The sequence below is a fragment of the Apostichopus japonicus genome, chromosome 15 (assembly GCF_037975245.1).
Source record: "Apostichopus japonicus isolate 1M-3 chromosome 15, ASM3797524v1, whole genome shotgun sequence".
NCBI lineage: Eukaryota > Metazoa > Echinodermata > Holothuroidea > Aspidochirotida > Stichopodidae > Apostichopus > Apostichopus japonicus.
Genome location: NC_092575.1, coordinates 7,552,035 through 7,575,068, shown reverse-complemented (window position 1 = coordinate 7,575,068; position 23,034 = coordinate 7,552,035). Strand labels below are relative to the sequence as shown.

Genomic DNA, 23,034 nt, shown 5'->3' with positions numbered 1-23,034 from the left:
TTAGCATTGATGCCTTCCAAGCATTAGGCCCGGGTTCAATTCCCGGCCAACGCACACTTTTTTAATGCAGGAAAGTGTTCTCTACGAAAAGTAAAATATCTAAAAAACTTTACCCAAGTTTTCTTCAGTTCAATGATGCAGCCTTAATGGTGTAGTGGTTAGCATTGATGCCTTCCAAGCATTAGGCCCGGGTTCAATTCCCGGCCAACGCACACTTTTTTAATGCAGGAGAGCATTCGCTACGAAAAGGAAAATATCGATAGAACTTTGACCAAGTGTTTTGCAATACAAAGAAGCAGCGTTGGTGGTGTAGTGGTTAGCATTGATGCCTTCCAAGCATTAGGCCCGGGTTCAATTCCCGGCCAACGCACATTTTTTTAATGCGGGAAAGTGTTCTCTACGAAATAACTTTACCCAAGTGTTCTGCAATTCAATGAAGCAGCCTTGTTGGTGTAGTGGTTAGCATTGATGCCTTCCAAGCATTAGGCCCGGGTTCAATTCCCGGCCAACGCACACTTTTTTAATGCAGGAGAGTATTCGCTACGAAAAGGAAAATATCGATAGAACTTTGACCAAGTGTTCTGCAATTCAATGAAGCAGCGTTGGTGGTGTAGTGGTTAGCATTGATGCCTTCCAAGCATTAGGCCCGGGTTCAATTCCCGGCCAACGCACACTTTTTTAATGCAGGAGAGCATTCGCTACGAAAAGTAAAATATCTAAAAAACTTTACCCAAGTTTTCTGCAATTCAATGATGCAGCCTTAATGGTGTAGTGGTTAGCATTGATGCCTTCCAAGCATTAGGCCCGGGTTCAATTCCCGGCCAACGCACACTTTTTTAATGCAGGAGAGCATTCGCTACGAAAAGGAAAATATCGATAGAACTTTGACCAAGTGTTCCGCAATTCAATAAAGCAGCGTTGGTGGTGTGGTGATTAGCATTGATGCCTTCCAAGCATTAGGCCGGGTTCAATTCCCTGCCAACGCACATTTTTTTTTATGCAGGAAAGTGTTCTCTACGAAAAGGAAAATATCGATAGAACTTTACCCAAGTGTTCTGCAATACAAAGAAGCAGCGTTGGTGGTGTAGTGGTTAGCATTGATGCCTTCCAAGCATTAGGCCCGGGTTCAATTCCCGGCCAACGCACACTTTTTTAATGCAGGAGAGCATTCGCTACGAAAAGGAAAATATCGATAGAACTTTGACCAAGTGTTCCGCAATTCAATAAAGCAGCGTTGGTGGTGTGGTGATTAGCATTGATGCCTTCCAAGCATTAGGCCGGGTTCAATTCCCGGCCAACGCACATTTTTTTTAATGCAGGAAAGTGTTCTCTACGAAAAGGAAAATATCGATAGAACTTTGACCAAGTGTTCCGCAATTCAATTAAGCAGCGTTGGTGGTGTAGTGGTTAGCATTGATGCCTTCCAAGCATTAGGCCCGGGTTCAATTCCCGGCCAACGCACATTTTTTTTAATGCAGGAAAGTGTTCTCTACGAAAAGGAAAATATCGATAGAACTTTACCCAAGTGTTCTGCAATTCAATGAAGCAGCCTTGTTGGTGTAGTGGTTAGCATTGATGCCTTCCAAGCATTAGGCCCGGGTTCAATTCCCGGCCAACGCACACTTTTTTAATGCAGGAGAGTATTCGCTACGAAAAGGAAAATATCGATAGAACTTTGACCAAGTGTTCTGCAATTCAATTATGCAGCGTTGGTGGTGTAGTGGTTAGCATTGATGCCTTCCAAGCATAAAACCCGGGTTCCATTCACGGCCAATGCACATTTTTTAATGCAGGAAAGTATTCTCTACGAAAGGAAAATATCGATGGAACTTTGACCAAGTGTTCTGCAATTCAATTATGCAGCGTTGGTGGTGTAGTGGTTAGCATTGATGCCTTCCGGGTTCAGTTCCCGGCCAACGCACAATTTTTTTGATGCAGGAAAGTGTTCTCTACGTAAAGGAAAATATCGATAGAACTTCAACCAAGTGTTCCGCAATTCATTGTTGGTGGTGTAGTGGTTAGCATTGATTCCTTCCAAGCATTAGGCCCGGGGTCTATTACCGGCCAACGCACAATTTTTTTGATGCAGGAAGGTGTTCTCTACGAAAAGGAAAATATCGATAGAACTTTGACCAAGTGTTCCGCAATTCAATTAAGCAGCTTTGGTGGTGTAGTGGTTAGCATAGATGCCTTCCAAGCATTAGGCCCGGGTTCCAACGCACATTTTTTTTTAATGCAGGAAGGTGTTCTCTACGAAAAGGAAAATATCGATAGAACTTTGACCAAGTTTTCCGCAATTCAATGAAGTAGCGTTGGTGGTGTAGTGGTTAGCATTGATGCCTTCCAAGCATTAGGCCCGGCTTCAATTCCCGGCCAACGCACATTTTTTTATTGCAAGAACGTGTTCTCTATGAAAAGGAAAATATATCGATAGAACTTTTACCAAGTGTTCTGCAATTCAATTAAGCAGCGTTGGTGGTGTAGTGGTTAGCATTGATGCCTTCCAAGCATTAGGCCCGGGTTCAATTCCCGGCCAACGCACATTTTTTTAATGCAGGAGAGTATTCGCTATGGAAAGGAAAATATCGATAGAACTTTCACCAAATGTTCTGCAATTCAATGAAGCAGCGTTGGTGGTGTAGTGGTTAGCATTGATGCCTTCCAAGCATTAGGCCCGGGTTCAATTCCCGGCCAACGCAAATTTGTTTATTTTTTTAATGACAAGTTTGAGTTGGTAGCGCCGTCACAAACAGGAATATAGCTATTCTGTTTACGCAACATATGCGAGAAAGGTTTATAATATAGTAGTTCTTTCTATTGTTTGTAAATAGGGTTAAATCTCTACGACGTATTCACGTTTGTTGTAGTTTGTCAGTGGGATAATAGTTCCCTGATCACCCGTACCCATTGACACGGACGACACAACCAATTTTCGATCAAAATAGGCAAAAATAATTGAAGGCCAGGTCAGGAACGGGAATTGCTCCAAGCAGAATATCATTGTCCTTTTAGAAATTGTCCAACGGGTCCACCCCCCCCCCCCCCGATCCATGTAGAGGACCACAGGAGGATTGAAAGTCATTTAAAGCATTTTAGAAATTCTTTGCTTTAATGTGGATATCATTGTCCGGAGGTAGCCGTCGGAAGGACTGGGTGGGAAGCTGAATTCAGTATGTTAAGCTTGCTCTTCTAGCTCAAAGTCAAAACGGTTATAGTTATATAACTTTCAGGTGCCACGATAAGCCAAAGCCAGAAACTATTGGGTAGTGGGTAGGATAAGCTGAGTTGAAAACGTCTATGTTTAAGGGGGCTTGGAAGCCTGACTTATTTTAGTCGGTGCAAGTCAGTGGAACAATAAATTGTGGTACATGACCCCATACACGGGTTTTGAAGATTTAGTCACCCAGCCGCGTTCATCACACCAACTGGAATCGATGAGTTCGGCAGACTTGTAAATCTGGGTAACTGCTTAGGGTTGTGGACATTTTCAATCAAACCATGAAAGTCAAACTCCATTAAGGGCTCCAATCTACAAGAAGTATGTGTGTGTGTGTGGAGGGGGTAGAGGGGTTGGACATCATTAGTGATATGTCGTACTAAAAATACATCTAAAAAAAGTCGATGCCAATGATCTAAACTAAAATTTAGAAGAACACTTCTGACCCCTGACTTGCGGCAGATGCGAGAGGAGGGGGACGATAACCCTTGGAACAGTGGTAAACCCCCTTTAAGCCATAAAATGTGTCCACACAGGCATCAAACGAAAATAAACCACTGAAATGGTGTGTATATGATTCTTGAATTGCTGTATTTCTGAATTATAAACGATCTTTTTAACAAAACGATTGCTTGATAACAAACAGGGTGTAGATAACTGCCAAGTGACAAAATCATCATGTAAAACAAACCTGCCCTTTTTTGAGATATTTTGAACAAGTTCGTACAAAAGTGATGAACTTAAAATTTCAGTAGAGCAATAAAACATCAAAATATTTGATGGCATAGAAACACCACAAATCTTCACAATAATATACATCCGTTTTGACATCTTTCAAAGTGTACATATAGTTACCCGAGTATTTACACCTCCAATCTGAGGAAGTCAAGATGCTTCATCACATACTGAAGATTTCTTCTACCAAAATCACGGTTATTGTCATCCATCACTTCTACTAAGATATGTATATCCTTACTGATTATGTCTACCATTATCAGCCAATCAGATTCAAGTAACCCGTAGTCTGGGCCCATACCTCGAGGTTTATGTATTAACAATAAGATCTTGTAAATTTTGTAGCTTTATCACTCATGGTCTAAGAAAATTCAAAACGAAATATGAAATTGAGGTTGAAACAACAGGTTTTAGAAGGCTTTCCTACAATGAGGAAATTGTCCAAGTTTTCATAATTCTGTCCAAATTCGGTCATCAAAGTTTCAACGAAATGTGTTTAACATTGTTTAATATCAATCAAAGTGTAAGAAATAAACGTGTAGACCTACAAACTGTACAGAAATTTAACATTGCGATCAATACAAATATGACAAACATTGCCTTTTTTTAAATTTGTTCATGTTCCACTTGAGACAATGAACTTAATGATTGTCTGTTGGTCTTGTATTTGTCAATCTACATTGGTGTAATGTAAACTAATTTACATACACAATCAGGCTCAACATGTCTCAACTGTTTGCCAACATTTGAGAATGTAACATGCGAGGACCTGTTTGGTTACAGCTCATTAAATGACTCATTATGTGACTCACATCATAACTTGTTACATGACTCATCATGGGAATCACATCAAAATTCATTACATGAATCATTACGTGGCTCACATCATAACTGATTACATGACTCACATCCTAACACGTTACGTGACTCACATCATAATTCATAACATGAGTCATTACATGACTCACTCATAACTCATTACACAAGTCACTACATAACTCGCATCATAACTGATTATATGAATCATTATGTGACTCAAATCAACTTATTACATGACTGGTTATGTGACTCACATCATAACTGCTTACATGACTCGTTATGTGACTCGCATCATAACTCATTACATGACTTGTTATGGGACTCCCATCATAATTCATCACACGGGTCATTATGTGACTTGAATCATAACAACACTGCCATACAAATCTCTCAGCACGATTGAAGTTTATCCTATTTATAAGTAAATATTACATGACTTGATCACAATCGTACAAAGTTATAACCTAAAGCATGCAGGCACCTTGAATGTCTCTCCATAGAAATACGTTCCTATAAAACCAACCTACTTAAAAACTAACCCACGAAGTAACAGTAAACAATTCATTTGTTCAACCCAATTATGAACTATATATAGTATATTAAAGCTTAAAGGTAATTTTTTTACAAAGTGATGTATGTCTCACAAAGATATTTTTTGGGGATGAATGGAAGGAAGGAAAAGAATGGCATTTCTTGTCGAAGAACAGATTGTGCTCCAAAAAAAACTTTGTATGTTTTATTGATAAAACACAATATATGTCAGTCATAGCACAGTCTTTTCTATTAAGTTGTTAGCTGTTTAACATTGCCTTATCATAGTCTTAAGATAACAACTATGGTGAAGAACACAATACTACCCTTGGCAATGAATTTTGCGAATTCATCGAAGAAAAAGGAAATCAGCAAAAAACCTCATGATCTTAGATACCTTAAGGCAACATGATATTAAGCAATTATATTCTCAGTTGCTTCATATTTATGTCTTTAATTTCACTTTAGTATCCACCAAAATTTCCAAACAAATCTATTAGCACAAAGTAGTAGACAGAGTACCAACAAAATTAATATTAATATTAATGTTTGATCACGCTTAAACACAAGATACTTGAGTCTTTGAATCCAGGTAAAAGCAGCCTCCCATCCCAACCTTTTGACTCCAGAAATGTCATCCAACGTCTTAAAGAGATATAAATAATGTAACTACTATGGGTACAACAGTATTATAAAGTTGTAATAAATAATCACGGTTTTTAAATTTCTTCGCCATATGTGATATGAATGGCAAGACGTGTTTCTAGGATACAAAAGAGAAACCTTTTAGTCCTCCACTTGTAAAATAAATTGTGTTTGAATCATTGATCAGACTACAATCTAAGTTTAAATTTCCTGAACACCAATGTTTGTATTTCCTTAACACCTAGGTTTATACTTTCCTGAACACCTATGTTTATGTTTCCTTAACACCTATGTCACAAGTGTATCTCACACTACCTGAACAAGTATAAAACAAGCTTCATGTTCATGGGAAAATGCTAGATTCTATGAAGGACAAATTTTAAAGCTCAGCTTGGATTTAGCTTGCAAGAAGCCTAGCTTATGATTACACCAAACAACCATGTTACAAAGTCAATTTAGACACCTGAACGGTCATGTCATAAGCATAGCTTCAATTCGACTGAGCCACCCTGCCAGATGCTTACGTTTTAATCTCCTTGCCTGGAGTTTAAGCAATACATTTCCAGATTCCAAATCAGAAGCTTACCTCATTTTCAATGCAAGAAACATAGCTGATATTTTACCAAATAACCATGTTTGAAACTAAGCTGACATTACCTGGCCATACTCTCCCCCCCCCCCCCTCCCCGGTACTCAGGCCAACCCTTTGTGTTATGCCAGCTTTGCATTCATTATACCCCTGTCATTTTACTCTACTGAATGCTATATTCATATTTAAATCGTCGCTCTATGAGTATTTTCCCTAACCTGAAGGTAAATAACTTCCCATGTCTCCTGACAGGATCTTCTGTGATGAAGTTAAAAGATTACCAAATGTAGTGCTTAACTATACTAACTTTAGTTTAATTCTCAAAAAAGTTTGAATTATCCTTTGGCAAATCAAGCTCCTTACTAATAATATACAATAGTAGATCTTCAAACGAAAACAATTTCCTCCTATTTAGTCCTAAAACTTGATTTAGTTTGCTGTTTAGTATAAATGTTATAATTACCTTGAAGATTTTCTTTCAATAGCATTTTGGTTTTAAATAAAAAGTCATTTTATACAACAAAGTAAGATGTGACTTATTTTCCTCATTAGATACAAAGACACATTGCAGTGGGGACCATTTTGTTTAGTGTCCAGATGACAGCTATCCCATATCATACTTTGACTGCCAATGCAAGTTCAGTTGAATGGCGTGTTCTAAGGTCTGCATGTTCACTGACAGTAAAGCTCCCCTTACTTGAATTAAAACTGGCATTGTGGATACAATAGCACCCATTAGATCCAGGCTTAATGAATGAAAGTATTTAATAAACAACTTTACACAAAAACAAATAGAGTTAGAGCAAAATATTTGCTGCAATATTTGCTGGAATTTCCTTACATTTCCATGACCATAAATTCTTTTCGAGTTTGATTGAAAATTTCGAAAGCTTTGATAATTTAGTAATGAGACGATTGCCTCGACCTCAACGTCATTCTTTTGACACTCCGGAGGTTGTCTCTTCGATTGGTACTGCTTTCGACGCTCGACGTACTTGACAATCGAATCCTCGTCGATCTTCTCGGTGCGAGATTGTTGGTGACCATCTCCGACTGTTTCCTGAGTTGGTGAATGTAGTCGGCTACTTCCTTGTTGACTGCTTTTGACTGATCTTTACCTGCTTCCTCCTGCTCCCTTCCATCCTCCTGATCTATCTCATCCTCATCAAGTTCCGGTTCGTTTCCCTTATCTGTATCTAAAGCTCCCTTTGGAAATTTGAAGGACTTCCTCCCTTCGTTTGATTTAGCTTCCCTCTTCCGGTCCTTCCTACTGAATGTGTATCCTTTCACGGTGCTCCTCGTCACAGTTTCAAGCATCGGGAATGACAGCCGCTCGTGGCCTCTATTTGTGGGGTCGTTCTCGTCTACTTCCGAGCTCGATACAACCTCTGTAACACTCTCGGGGTGTTGTTTAGCACCCCTCTCTCCCCCCATTACCTCCTTTTGCCCACCGGATTTCCGACTCCTTCTCAACATCCGTGGTGAACTCAATGCTTCTTGCACGGCTTTTCCCTGCCGTCTCTCAAATTGCTTGGAGTCTTTTCCTTCATCCCCATCAGTTCCCTCGTGAAAACTCGACGATCCTTTTTTGGTTTCCTCCATTTGATTCGTTCCAATTTCAACAGGCGAGACATCGGGACTCTTTGAATGTTCATCTTCACCTTTCTGACTGTTTCCTCTTTCAAATTTTGATGGTGAATCCTTCTCTTTGATCTTTGACCTCAGCGGCAAGACCTCCCCCGACCTTGACATTCCTTTTCCATCCTGATTGTCTGCTTCTTCATCATCTGTAGATTCAACTTCACTCTCGGAGGAATCCTGATCGGAAACTGTCCCTTTCTTGTGCGGTGTCATTCGGGGTGATGTCGTAGCTTGTCTTCTGTCCTCTGACCTATCCGCAAGCCGTCTTCCTGCTCCTGGTGACGTCGTATTAACAGATTCCTCATCAGATGACAATATCTCTACTGAGCTAGCATCATCTTCCCTCAAACCTGTTCCTTTCGCTCCCTTCTCGGTTTCTCTACGTTTCTGTGGTAATGGTGATCTCTGAGTGGACTCCTTTGACCTCAGTCTTCTTTCTGCCAGGCTATCTACAGCCACAGTTCCATCACTAATTGTTCTTCCTTTCCGTGGTGATGACCGTAGGTTGCTTCTGACCTCTGACGTTACCTGCATTTTTTCCAGTTTATGCGCAGATTCATCTTCCTCTGAATCGCTCTGGTCGTCATTTTCGTCTTCATCCTCTTCTTCGTCTGACTTTTCTCCTTCCTCCTCCTCCTCATCATCATCTTCCTCCTCCTCTTCATCTCTGTCCTCTGGGCGCGACTCGCTCAGCTGTCCCGAAAGTCCCAGAGCTTGTGCCCTCCTTTCTTCAAAGCTGACTTCTTCCTGGATTACAAACAGCTCTGGAGATCTTGACCTCTGACCTGGACCACTGCGCCCTGCAGGATCTTCTGAGGTATCCATTGGCTCAGCACTCTCTAGTTGGTTTCCAGAGTCCTTCTGCTGAAACAAGAAAGGATTTTTGAATGAAAGAAATATCATGTAACCTTGGAGAAATGTGACAAAGTTAACACAAGAGAAAAGAGCTTGAAGAAAGATGATCTGTTTACAAGTCATTTCCATTGTTGCTAATTGTGTCCAGAGGGTATCTACACCTCTTTTCAGGTCTATATCTAATTATCTTATACTGTTCATGTTGCTTTAAATCAAATACAACGGTACCAAAGAATGAAATCCAAAACCGTTTGTTCAACAATATGCCAGTGATGGATTGTAAAACATGTTACTAGCATTGACAAATGTCCTTATTTTTTGTTATTATTGTCATCTTTAATGAGGGTAGTCTTGCTCAGTGCGGAAGCACTGCTTTCCAGAGGAGCCCTCAACTATGTTTTGAAACTCAAGACATTAACATTTATTTCTGTTTTTAATTACAGACAGTCGACAAAAAATATCTTCATACAAAACTTAAAACTAGAAGAAAAGCTGAGGAAGAATTTATAAAGGATAGAGCAACTAAGGGTATAAGTTTCCAAAGAGAAAGGTCTTCAAACAGATATAGATCTTCAAACAGATATAGAACTAATGGACACACTCTTTAGACTTTACAACTAGTCTTGCCGCTCTTGCATCTAACCAACCTTTATGGTCTATGTAGTAGCTATGTTGTACAGTCACTTAAATGGACAAAATCTTCCCACTATGAAAGCAAGGGAACTTCAAAATTTTCACATGGCAATGCACTGTTAACCTACTCAGGGAACACTTGTTCTATACTATTAAAATATGTGAACCCTAATCTCTTTCTTGGAACGTTAACCTCTTTTCTTCTCCCCATGATTTGGTTTTCTTTTTTGTTCTTTTTGCCTCAATTTCTCCATTAATCCCAACATGCTTTGATGTTAACCTTTGACCTCACCTCAACCTGCATGTCATCGTTCTTCAATTTGTCTTCTTTGTCCACGTCCAACTCTATCCCCGACGATGTCCTTCCGGTACCTCTGTCTAATTCCGCCAAAAGTTCATCGGCAAGGTTCATTTCCTCTTCCAGGTCGCTATCGACCTCCTCGCCACTCTGATCCTCAAACATGCTCAATTCTTGCGGTAGAATACCCTGTACGGTGAAATCATTTAAAACATGCACTTTGTATTAGATAAATGTGCACACTTCAGGAATATATCTCAGTTGGGTTCTTGAATTTTACGTTCCTTCCAAACATTCTTCTTGAACATGAATGCAGCGAGTAGGCATCTATTTCTGTTCTCGAAGAAACATTGGTTGCCTTGACTTTTATATGCAAATGATGCTAAGAACAAGTACACTCATTGTTGTCCTCTTGTTTTTGCTTCTAAAAAATGTTTAAGCAACGCTTAGTTTTTATGCACAAGTCATTTGGGTGGAGGGAAACCTATTGAAAACTTAATTATCTGCTTTATATATAAGGAATGTAATGTTTATGCGAAATAAATACAATGAATTGCAGAAGATGATTAAAGTTATGTGGTTGTAAGAAAACAGTCTTACAGGCAAGGCAAACTATGCAAGGCTTACATTATTTGACCTAGGACAAAGCTAGGCTGCTGTAAAAAGCGAACAGAATTTTCTCAAGATTTTTAACGCATTAATGTACCAGTCACATATGTTGTGCTGAAGTACATTTTACATGGCATGGCAAGAGACCTTACCCAGAGCAAACAGTTGTCTACAAACACCACTTTTTTATTTCTCAACAGGTCTTGGCTTAATGTTAAGAATTGTTTCAGTTCTCTTGACAAATTCAGAGGACAGTTATTTTACCCAATAAATTCAAGAAATCTTCTTCAGAGGCTAAATGCTAGCATCTGAAAGAGATCCTGCTAGGACCAGAACATCAGGTCCTCTATAAACGTTTCACATATTTACCTACACAGGCCTAGCTTTTTTGTAGTGAATAAGCAGTTTGCTATCAGTTTTTTTTTTCTTGACTCCCTGAATAATTTGGGTCGTTAGACAGGTATGAAACAAAAGGTGATAAGTAAGTAAGATCTATGAAAGAAAGTACCTGAACATCATCTTGGGATTTATCGACAAAGAACAGACCGGCCTCTTCCTCTGCGTCGAGTATTTCGTCCTCCATGGTGTCCTTTTCATCTGTGGTCAATAACTACAAAGAAAAATCGTATGAGACAAATTGTTTACTGTCTCCTCTATTTATAATCAGAATTCTTTCAACTCTCGAGAAAGTTCCTACTAGGATCAAAACATCTCACATTTATACATTTGCCTTTGCAGGATTTTGTACTCTTTAAAAGTAGTTTGTTCACAGAATAGTTTTTCCCCTTCTTTTCCCCTGTCATTTAATCTATCAGTTGAGAAAGATTTTTGAATAGCTTAGGCTGATATAAAAATACTCGAGACTTACAAAATTTGATTCACATTGTTCCTAGTAAAAACCTTTCCTTTCTCAATACAATTTCAACATTGCTTAACGAAACTCAGAGTCTGTAACCTGTCGCCATGGTTGTGAAGAAGTATCTGACTTCTGTTTACTTACGTTGACAAGTTCTTCAGTGTCCTCTTCTTCGGCTCCTTCGAGAATAAATTTGACGATATCCCTGGTGTCGTCTGGTTTGGATTTCTCCCGGATTTGCCGCATCCACTGATCTGCGGATTCTTGGAGCCAGATGACCAAGTTAGAGGGCGTTTTGAAAGTTACCTCCTTGAAAGAAGAAAAACATTTGTGAAATCATTTCACATATTCATTCCACTTGAAAGACAAAATTCAAAACTCTAAAATATTACCTCCTGTTCATTACGTAAATTCTACGTAGTATTGGGAATAAGGACATTGATATTTCATGTCAATTACCCAGATTCCAGACGTAGAGGTTGGAAATTGTATTAAAAACGCCATTCCAATTCTTAACACTGAAGCTTGAAGTCACTGTTTACAAAGAGCGTACATGAGAGGATAAAATGGTGGTTTTGCCAATCTACTTATCTGAATTTTACGATTCCTAATGCAGTGACACATCTCTATGACACAATGTTGTTAATGCATGAACAGGCTTGTATCAACTATTCGTAAAAACAAGAACGGTTTCATATGTCCAAGGTCAACTTCTTGCCCCAATGTAAAGTAAAGTGCAGTCACAGTAATCACCTTCAACAATTCAGTTACCTTAACAACTTCTGTCGGTCCGATTCACATAGTATCATACAATAATATATAATATATAAAACATCACAATAATATTGTTGCATATAGTATTACATGGTACAATGATATTTTATGATAACAATTATAGTGTTTACTTGTTTAACATAACGGTACAATAGTATTGTTTACTAGCACATGAATCGGCTGCAACAGTTTAATATGAATTATGTGCTAGGTGTAGATAAATCATCTGTGAAAATATTATTGACATGAAGGAATACTTTGTGAGTTTCACAGAAAGTCATGAGTGTAATTCAATGCAACTAGCTGCTTTAATTAGTTACGGGCATCATAACATTAGAAGTTAAATTATAGGTCTTTGGATATTACCTTTATCAAAGTGTCCACCTCTGTTGGGATCGATGAGTACAAGATCTTCTTAGCCTTTCGAATCGCACAGACGTATTTCAGGAAGCTCAAATTAGAGTTCGAGAAATTATACTGGCACAAAGTACGCCTGTGATGAAGAAGAGAATACAGATTAGTATGTGAGGTATAACACACTATCACATGATCAGTACATGTGAGGTATGACACATTATCACATGATCAGTATGAGGTATGACACACTATCACATGATGATTATGTGAGGTATGACACACTACTATCACATGATCAGTATGTGTGGTATGTCACACTATCACATGATCAGTATGTGAGGTATGACACACTATCACATGATCAGTATAAGAGGTATGACACACTATCACATCATGATGAGTTTGTGTGGTATGAAACTCTACTATCACATGATCAGTACATGTGAGGTGTGACACACTATCACATGATCAGTATGTGAGGTATGACACACTATCACATCATGATCAGTATGTGAGGTATGATACACTATCACATGATCAGTATGTGAGGTATGATACACTATCACATGATCAGTATGTGAGGTAGGACACACTATCACATGATCAGTATGTGATGTATGATACACTACTATCACATGATCAGTATGTGAGGTATGATACACTACTAACACATGATCAGTATGTGAGGTATGACACACTATCACATCATGATCAGTATGTGTGGATGAAACACTATCACATGGTCGGTACGTGAGGTATGGAACACTGTCACATGATCAGTATGTGAGGTATGACACACTATCACATGATCAGTATGTGAGGTATGATATACTATCACAAGACAAGCATGTATAAAGCACTCCCACATGATCAGCTCATTTGGCATAACACACTCCCAAATGATCAGTATGTGAGGTAAGAAACACTATCAGATGACAAGAATGTGAGATTTAAGCAATTCCAGTATTCCAAAATACAAAAGCAAATTATGAAACACTAACACATAGTCAGGGCATACAAAACAGCCTGTAAATAATTTACACAGATCAATTTAACTTCTCGCCCCAAAGTCTCTGACCTGAAGAGCGGAGCCAAGAATTCAGCATCTCGAGAAGAAGAGGAGAGTTGCAAGAGAACATCCAGAAAATGAGATGGAGAATGCTCCAGGTGAAGGAGGACTAGAGAAACCATCTTCTTTGCTTCTTGTGTGAGTTCATCGGAAGACCTGACAGGGGACAGTAAAACATTATTTCTAACAACTATCCCCACCAAAGTAACATCTTGAAATTGAGAATAGCAAGAAGGAAAACAAGCATCTTCCACACCCTATAAAATATTTCCTTTCTTCCAATAGAAACTTCCTTGTCCTTTCCGAGTTGCCAAAGATGTTGTTAGAATTTACAACAGACCACACACATCAAGGAAACTCCACAATTAAGAAAATTAAGTTGGTAAAGAATTCAGGTACACTTAGAATATGCTCAATTGAATTTCAAATGCATATTTTTTATCTTATTTTTGACAACCATAGGAGAGTGCATAGCATTAGAATCCATTCGTTATGAGTTAAATCATTTGTTCTTAGAGAAATAAAGAAAATGTTAGACATCCTCAAAGCTAATCAAATTGAGAGTGAAACCAAATGGAAAAGAAGAGGGCAAAAACTGTGGTGAAATCCTTAGATTCAGAAACATACTCTGAGAAGTAAAGCAGGAAAGTCTGCAACAATTAGCCACACATATGTATCACAGGACACTTTCCTTATGTGGTCTACATATGTACACTTTCTCCTCACCGCATGGTGCAATATCTTAAAATTTTATGCCGGTACTTTCATACAAAACTTATAAGTCTGTTTTTTACCTTGACAGAAAAGCGGATAGATCCACCAACATTGATAACAAAGCGGACAAGATGCTCTCAAGTTTTGGACTCCAGTGTCTCTGTAAGATAAACAGAGGGAGACAATCCAGAATTAATCTGCGTAAATATTTCTTAAGGATGATCAAAGTCGGTCTCGGATTCAAAAACCAAAATTGGTAGATGTTCCACTCTGCAAATTAATGACCAGGCAGCCAAAGGCTTAGTGATTCCTTGCCATGTTTCTTATGATAACATTTTATAACACACTGCATATAAGATTGACAAGTTTTGGCTTCAAACAACCTTTGACCTCCACAGATAACACACAACACTAGGAGCTTGTAGTTGTTAGATCTTCTTTATTTTTGGAGTAACCCTGGCTAGGTTGGGAGTATTTGCTGATCAAACTGAAAAAGCTGTTTGACATGGAAAATAATAAGACCTCAAGAAAATAAAGGCAGATATGTCATATTAATGTTTGAGTGATTTATCGAGTTCAAGCACAGACCCTGTAATCATGGTACGGAAGAATCACTGTGTAATAATTAAAACTCGGTGGGAAATGAGATCCATCGACCTTACCGGAAATGACATTCCAGTCATTCTGTTTCGGAAGTGAACCACGGAAAGTAGGTTTCCAACAAAGTCATGCAGGTCGGTGCACCTTGAGAAAGTGAAAAGAAAAATAAACCATATATGAGCATAGCAACAGAGAGATTAGAGCATGTCTGTGTGTTAACAACTGGATGTACATAACCATATATACTATTTCCATAGCAGCTACTTCATTAGTAAAGGAGTGTTAGCTCAGTGGTTAACGCCGGTGCCTTTCAATCATATAAGGTCTCAAGATTGAGTCACTCCAAGATTAATGTATGTCGTCCAGTTACAGAGTTGTTGATAATTGACAATTCATAATCATGGACGTTAAATATGAATCTAAGAGACTGACTTCGGTCAGCTTGCGGCTTTGATAAGCCAATGAGGCTTCTTTGCGAGTTCCTGCTTGCAGGAGGATCTACGTAAAATACATACATACATACATAGCATGACTAGAGTAACTTTACTGCATGTTCATGTAAATACTACGGAGTGTTTACTTAAACTAGAACAACTACAGTGTAATTAGTCCACTGATTCATTATGTGAAAAGGAACTTGTCAAGCTAATGAGCTGCATCATTAGTAGGGGGTTTTAGTATTTCACAATTCTTTAGCCATACTCTATTACCATTGATGTATACATTTAAAGTGAACTCTACTCTCACAATTCTTTAGCCATACTCTATTACCATTGATGTTTATATCTAAAGTGAACTCTACTCTCACAATTCTTTAGCCATATTCTATTACCATTGATATTGATATTTAAAGTGAACTCTACTCTCACATTTCTTTAGCCATACCCTCTTACCAATCATATATGTCAGTATAAACTGATTTCTTACATTTCTTTATTTGAAGATGCTAATGCAGGTTCCAGTTCTACACCGAGATGTCTAAAATAAAAGAGAAACGAATGTTGTGAGAAACATTTTGAAATCTGTCAAAAGTTTTGACTCACAAGTTAACTGTAAACCCTGTGATAAACAATCAAATGGAATTTTTAGATATTTCTCAAACAACGTTTGGTAATAACTAGCTTAAAAGTCTCGATCAACTTGATGAATGATCTCTATATAGGGCATATGAAATAATGGATAACAATAATGGATAACAGTATTAAACTGGTATGGTTGCTGGTCTTAAAAGGACATTCCATGCAGATGTTAGATAGTCTATCCTGTTAGCTAACCCTCCCACCCCGCCCCCACCCCACTTACAGTAGCATCCAAGTCATACCATGTTAGCTAACCCCTCCCCTGCCCCCACCCCACTTACAGTAAAATCCATGTCATACCATGTAACAACTTAAACTTCAATTTAAAGTTCTTCAGTGTGCAATAGATTATCCCAACGTTGCCATCCATTTCAAATATTGTCACTACAACACAAAACAATGTGGCATACACGCCAGGAATTTGAGGGTCCCCCGATACTATGTAAAAGTAGCAGCTGTCATGTGTACACTTTTTGCACTGTTCAGAACAATGGTGTACTGGGGCCACCGTAGAAACAGGCTGAACTACCTGGCGGCTCTCAATGGTTTTGTTTATGGTTGTAACTTCTGTCACTGCAAACACGCCATGAAAAAACTTCACAGAAATCTAAGTGCCATGGAAACGTTACGGCGCCATCAAAATTTTAGGAGATCTGAGCTGAAATTTTACTTCATTTTATCATTTTGCCGCAAATTAAAATGATGGGTTCCTATGTTAGTGTAATGCATCATTTTTGTGCAAAATGTTGAACTGATGAAAGTTTGTATTTATAGTGATCACTAAATCATTTTGCTGCAAACTGTTATATAGTAAATTGTTGACATTTCATAAATAAACATTTTGTCATTTTGCAGCATCATGTGGAATTAGAATAGCATAGAATTACTCGCTTATTAGATTAAGGAATTGGGTAATTTTGTTGCAAAAAATTGTTAAAATATTAACTGGACAATTAATACTTTGGTGGGAAATTGCTACTTTTCTTATGAAGAAGAACTTAACATTTTGAAGTCATCTTAACGTTCCATAAATGAATATTTTTTGGATGCCAAAAAATCTTGCTACACTTTCTAAATGAAACCCGACCAAAATTGTTAAAATTACTTACGCCACAACCATGGTAAGATATTTAAAAATAATTTCTGGCTGTTTTTGTCCTATTATTATGTTGAGGAGTTTTTTCATCTGGGTGTATGACATCTGTTAGAGACAAAAACATGAAAAAAGAAAAGACGAGAACGGTGTCAAAAATATGAAGAGTATATATCGAAAGAGTGCATCAGCACAGAACAAACCAAAGTACCATGTAGTGAGGCTGTGTATTATTAAAAAAATATCACATTTGCTCATAATAAAATGAAATAATATAGAAAGACTCCTGAGTCACATTTCAAGACTTAAGCTAATAAGAAAGCGAATTAAAAAAATCATTTCCCCCAATTTCTGTCACATTAGATCAAAGTTAAGACGTTCTCAAAAATGGAAGCCTACCTTGTCTTCAAATTGAGTGAGTAATATTTTGATTGAAGCTGGCTCTGAGGGTGCACATAACCTCATTAGCATCTCCTTCCCTTTTTCTGACCCTGTGGATGGAATCTCTGGCATCTTCTCCTGCTCTTGAGAATAGAGGTTGAACATAAACTCTGTAGAAGTAGCAGTCCGATCATTTGTTAATTCAGGGTGTGTTGGCAATTCGGGATCAGAGGCTGGTGATTTTGCCTTCAACTTGGAATCGGCATGAAGTTTGCTGAGATAAAAAGATTTGCAAGCAAGAATATTTTAATCATGGTATCTACTATCTAGAAGAGAAAACAGAGGTGATGAACAGTATAGAATCATTGTGTTTGAGTGAAATGATGATAATAATGTAACGTTTGGTTACACTTTTTGTGTAACCCTATAATTAATTATATTCATCTGCTCTATTGTATACAAAACTATGAAACACCAACAACAAGTGAATACGTGGGAAGGATTACCCCCCCCCCCCCACAAAAAAATATTAACAGCCATCAGAATACAGGCCTTGAAATTCTGGCTATTTACTGGCTGAAATGCCATTAGAGTTTGCCATTTGCAAGTAGGAAAAAAGCACTGGCAATTATTGGCCAGTCAGACAATAAGAACGTAAACACATGGTCAGTCCATTAACAATGATCATCAGTCAAATAATTGGCACAATTTCTGTATCAAACAAACTGTACAGTTAGCCCAGCTGTATTACTCATATTGTCAGCAAGTATTACTGGGCTGCTCTCAAAAGCCTGAACAGTAACTGATGTTTGTTGTAATTCAGGGAAATGTCAGGGAGAACATGAATTTAGCCAGTAAATTATATAACTCCTGTTAGTATTTTTTTTTCAAACTTGGCTAAATTTGAGTAATTCTAGGCCTGAAATATTAGCTTACTTTCTTTTTAATTTTTTATAGTTTTCTCATGGAGTGGTGAGAGAAGTTTTATAGGGTGTGAAGACTCACGCACAAAGAAACGTCTCATGCCGGTAATCTGACCTAGATTCGAATGAGGTGTAACAGAAGTGTACTGTAAGACACCATCATTGATCCCAGAAAATACACACACAGCTTAATTGCTACCGTCGGTAATTAGACACTAGCGTACAGTCAATACATACAGCTACGGTCAATACCCACAACACAGTGTACATAGCAGCGATGGACATCTCAGGACTAGATAACAGATAACTAGGTATCACGTTTCATTACTGTCTGCATTTTGTAGCGACAAGAAGAAAACCTCACTTGCAAGCAATGGAAAGTTGACTTTTTCAGAGTGCGGCACGCGGTTTCGGGCGAGTCTTCAATGCCTTTAAGGTACAGTAGAAATCAATTGAGACATTTCAAACTGGGAAATTGTCTTTTTATTAAAAATATTTCTTGACAATTATAAGCATGATGGATCATACTGTCATTTTCTTTGGGGTCATTACTGATGACCTTGAACACTTGCACAGCTTTTCAATCAGATGTGATTAAGCAAGATACAAAACCAGTTTATTGCTGTGCCACAGACTGACGTTTAATGGTACGTAGATGCAATCATAAGAAATGAGTCCTTAGCACTACCAAACAAAAATGCCAATCTTACTGCATCAATTTCTTGAAATAGAGAGAAAAGTGTAGCAGCAACTCCTTTTTCAATCTTCCTCTCTCCATTGCACTCACGACTTCTCTAAAGCTTCTTCTGAGATTATCACTGTCTAGGGCAACATCTGAAATAATACAATATTTAAAAAAAAAGAAGAATCAAATCAAAGACAATACAAGTGCAAATAATGATTGGGCAATTGCAATATAATACAGTAGCCCTTCCAACAATTGAATCATTGTACAATGTACCCTGTATCAGACCTGTATCTGCAAGTGTCTAGGTATAGTAACACAGTATTCAGAACGTGTATTCCAATTTCAGCAGCACCTATTGTGAGGCAGTTGTATTTATAGTCTCTTCAGCCACTAAAATAACATACTAATGATCTATTGATCAATTTCATTTCATCAGTATAGGCCTAGGGCCTATACTGAAAACCCATAAACACTCCACCCCCCCCCTTTCTTTCTTGGAAACTAAAAAGATGCCAGCTTACCATAAGATTGTTTGATGAGCCTCTCTGCAAGTTTGTGAACAAACTTGTTTGCCTTTCTCTCCATGTTACTGTTAGTTACAAACGTATGCCTGGTCGGTTGCTGTAAATAACTGCGGCCAGTTATACAAACTGCAGTAAGCCTATCTATCTCAGTATCTGAAGTCTAAGCCTATGGTACCCAATGATCACTTGTTTTTCAGTTTTTGTTTTAGAATTTAAGCAAAGTTCCAACTTGGAAGGTCATATGAGCATTCCAATATTCTGGTTTCTCAATCATCGTTGCATGTCAGATGTCAATTCAACTTAAACTCAGTTCTTCTGTCTTAGAAACATCACAAATTTCCCACATTGTAACAAGCATGGTCGGTGGTATCCCTTGGACTCAGCTGTGAACGAACATGTGTAGCACTGTCTGAAAGTTATAGTCAGTCACACATGTGTGTGCTTCTCGCGCGATTTAAATTTGTGTCTGTTGTACCCATTTTCACGAGACTATGTTTGCCAGTCAATGCTAGATACCTTACAGTATAAGGAACTTCTCTTTGTGCGAGCAAAATGCCGACGACATAATTATGACTCTTTTACAAGAGTTTTGGAGGTTGTTTCCTGCTATTTGAGCACACATACAACGGATGAATTTCATAAGATAGGCAAAGGATATGCTGTAAATGGTCATGCCAGAATCCGATATGTAACCATATTTCAAAAACTGATAAACTGCTACAAAAACAAATATAGAAATTGCTATGTGTTCGCGGTTGCGGGAAGGCGGATGATGGTATGCCTACTTCGTTTTACCAGGGAGTTGTTATGGAACAACTCCCTGGTTTTACGAGGTATAGTTTCGAAAGAATTTTGATATCACTTGTACAATGTATTTGAGAGTGTGATTGTGCGATATTGTATAAATGCAATGTAACAAAATCAAAGTTTGACAAGATATGACTTGTTCCACGCCCCACCCCACCCTTCCCCACATTGCACCCCCACATATTTGCAATACAAAATATGTGTTAGCCAAAATTTAATTCCAAAAGGAGAACCACTAGTGTGGGGGGGGGCGTCGCCAGCAGTGACTAATGCCCCCCCCCCACTTCATGAGAAAACGATAGTAGTATAGGCAAGAATTGATATACATCTCTTTGACTTAAAATGACTATAATTTATCTTTACGTCTACCTCCAAAATCGTTCTACTGATTTGAAACTGATATAAGTTCTGGAAAAGTTTCAGGAGGCTTTCACTTGCCCCAACCAGCGGCCCTATGGAGGGCCAATCACTGCACATGATTCCAAAGGTATGGGTGGGAGAGTGGACTTTCTCCGACTGATGTAGATATAGGGGCATCATGGGCGTAGACAGGATTTTCAAAGTTGTAGTCACGACTATCTGAGCGGAGCGCCACCATCGGTTGGCGCGGAGCGAAAAAGAAAATTGTTGGTTTTACAAACCCCCCAGATGGCCGGAAACGGCCCTTTCCGAGTGTTCATTCTGGTTCCCTGGCCTCTTGCTAACTTGAGACACCTCATTCAATATGACTTTTATACCCAAAAAACAAACGAGTTAAAATAGTACGTATAATTCAATACTATATAATGTATTTAAAATTAGCAAGGTACATGTATGTACAGAGTAGTCTTACTTTTCAACTTCTGATACTTGTTTTTGTCTTTGATACAACTATAGCTAGTAATTGTCTTTGATACAATCATATGAACTGTAGCTAATAAATGTTTATCGAAAGGCTGTTTTGGAACTTGGAACGCTGATCGTGACAACAATTAACAGGCAACAAAGTGCTGCAGCTCTATAAAGTATGTTAATCAACGATAGGTTTAATTGACTGTGGAATGTTTCTCAACTGAAATATTATCTGCGTATACGGGTTAAAAAACTGCCATGATCGGATCCTAGTCTTTTTCGGCGGGCAGAGTGTTAATGAAAATGCACGCGATAGAAATGAAAGCCTAGATGACAGAAGAATAGGTCACCTAATTCAGCCACATTCTTGCTACGTTCATTTAAATAGTTTTTCCTGTCTAGATTCTTAAACTCGTCCAGCAAGCTTATGGATTTGAATTATGGGGTGTTATTAAAAAAAAAAGATAACTTGGCCAAAAAAGTGTAGGCCCGGGCCTACAGTGCTACATACTGGCTACGCCTTGGCATGATCCTTTATAAAAGGCGCGTCAGTGACCATATTCATCCCGACTGATAATTAAACATCCCCAGACTGGGCGTCTTACCCCGACTAACATTGGAGGTGGGGGACAACCCTACCCCCCCCCCACTTGTGCACGCCACTGGGTGGTATGGGAGAGTTTGTCCAGATACCAGTTTAGTGTCCGAGAGCACTCTTCAGTTACCGTTCCTTTATAGAGACAGGAACTCTAACCACGATCACAGCCGTGTATAGGATGGAGCGAGTTGCGACATAAAAGGTTTACAGTCACGTGGTAATGAGTGCCATTTTGTGTCCGTTTACAAGTTCTATACCGACGCGTGACTGTATATATTAAAACCCCTCCCCCACCTGGCATTTTCCACTGCCTCCACTAGGCATTTGCGTAATGATAAAACAGCAACAATGGTAACCCCAGTAGAAATGCTCCCCAGTCCACCAACCAAATCTTATAGCTTTTGCCAAAAATAAAGAGATCACCTTCCGTCTCCTTCTCCATAACTGCCATTAAAAATATATGACCTTATGTGTGTGAATAAAAACATTGATGTATTTGTACAATCGTGACTCACAAGCGGGAGGCATGAGATTGAAACACACCTCCAGTGTTACAAGGTTCGTGAATTCTGATCAGGGGAAAGAAGGGGGAGAGGGTGGGTGTACTGAGGACACACGCAACAGTGGCGTGCCACATGCCACATGATGTCAATGATGGGGGTGGGTGGTAGCACATTCCAATTATTTTCGACTGATTAACAAATCGGCTGAACTTTCATGGAAGCGCCAAGTGTGAATGAAAAATTGGATATAGGAGGGGACTCACTGGGGTCATTGAAGCCGACTCCATGCATGTAGGGGTATTTGGGAGTCCCCAAGAAACAAAATAGATATCAAATGGTCCACTGTGGTGCATTCAGACTATACCTTAGTGCTACATAAGTATGCCTAAATGCAAGATTTTCTAATTAATACTTTGTCTGATGTTGAAAGTGGGGTGTAGAGTGGGAAGGCTACTCGAAGTAGTGATGCAAAACTCTCCCGACTGAGCCACTTTCACCGACTGACGATAGGTGGGGGGGGGGGAGGGTAGGACTTGCACCTCCTATACACGACACTGACCTACCACGGACTCCCATCTATTGAGGAATTTACCCATATTCGGATATTCTAGCTGGCACCCATCATAACGGTTTCTCGTCAGTTAAAAGAGTTTCGATACTGCCTA

The 23,034-nt window shown here is 38.7% G+C and overlaps 1 protein-coding gene and 6 non-coding genes across 8 annotated transcripts; 6 read left to right on the top strand and 1 right to left on the bottom strand.

Moving 5' to 3' along the window:
* Positions 1 to 298: 298 nt before the first annotated feature.
* Positions 299 to 370, top strand: Trnag-ucc (transfer RNA glycine (anticodon UCC)). Its single transcript has one exon. It is a non-coding gene; the product is annotated as a tRNA-Gly (tRNA).
* A 229-nt stretch (positions 371 to 599) lies between these two features.
* On the top strand, positions 600 to 671 carry Trnag-ucc (transfer RNA glycine (anticodon UCC)). Its single transcript has one exon. It is a non-coding gene; the product is annotated as a tRNA-Gly (tRNA).
* A 402-nt stretch (positions 672 to 1,073) lies between these two features.
* Positions 1,074 to 1,145, top strand: Trnag-ucc (transfer RNA glycine (anticodon UCC)). Its single transcript has one exon. It is a non-coding gene; the product is annotated as a tRNA-Gly (tRNA).
* Positions 1,146 to 1,389: 244 nt separating this feature from the next.
* Trnag-ucc (transfer RNA glycine (anticodon UCC)) lies at positions 1,390 to 1,461 on the top strand. Its single transcript has one exon. It is a non-coding gene; the product is annotated as a tRNA-Gly (tRNA).
* Positions 1,462 to 2,469: 1,008 nt separating this feature from the next.
* On the top strand, positions 2,470 to 2,541 carry Trnag-ucc (transfer RNA glycine (anticodon UCC)). The gene has a single exon. It is a non-coding gene; the product is annotated as a tRNA-Gly (tRNA).
* An 86-nt stretch (positions 2,542 to 2,627) lies between these two features.
* On the top strand, positions 2,628 to 2,699 carry Trnag-ucc (transfer RNA glycine (anticodon UCC)). Its single transcript has one exon. It is a non-coding gene; the product is annotated as a tRNA-Gly (tRNA).
* Positions 2,700 to 3,789: 1,090 nt separating this feature from the next.
* LOC139981635 (uncharacterized) lies at positions 3,790 to 20,048 on the bottom strand. 2 transcript variants are annotated; one of them, XM_071994173.1, is made up of 13 exons: positions 19,628 to 20,048; positions 19,129 to 19,252; positions 17,514 to 17,769; positions 17,131 to 17,222; positions 15,870 to 15,920; positions 15,005 to 15,086; positions 14,423 to 14,502; positions 13,638 to 13,784; positions 12,569 to 12,695; positions 11,573 to 11,737; positions 11,081 to 11,182; positions 9,958 to 10,152; positions 3,790 to 9,041 (listed from the first exon to the last, which is right to left on the bottom strand). In XM_071994173.1, the coding sequence occupies exons 1-13, from the start codon at positions 19,689 to 19,691 to the stop codon at positions 7,437 to 7,439; spliced, it is 3,090 nt and encodes a 1,029-aa protein (XP_071850274.1). In that variant the 5' UTR covers positions 19,692 to 20,048; the 3' UTR covers positions 3,790 to 7,436. The 2 variants fall into 2 exon arrangements, with proteins under 2 accessions (XP_071850274.1, XP_071850275.1); XM_071994174.1 differs by having other exon boundaries at positions 3,790 to 9,038; positions 19,628 to 20,047.
* Positions 20,049 to 23,034: the final 2,986 nt, after the last annotated feature.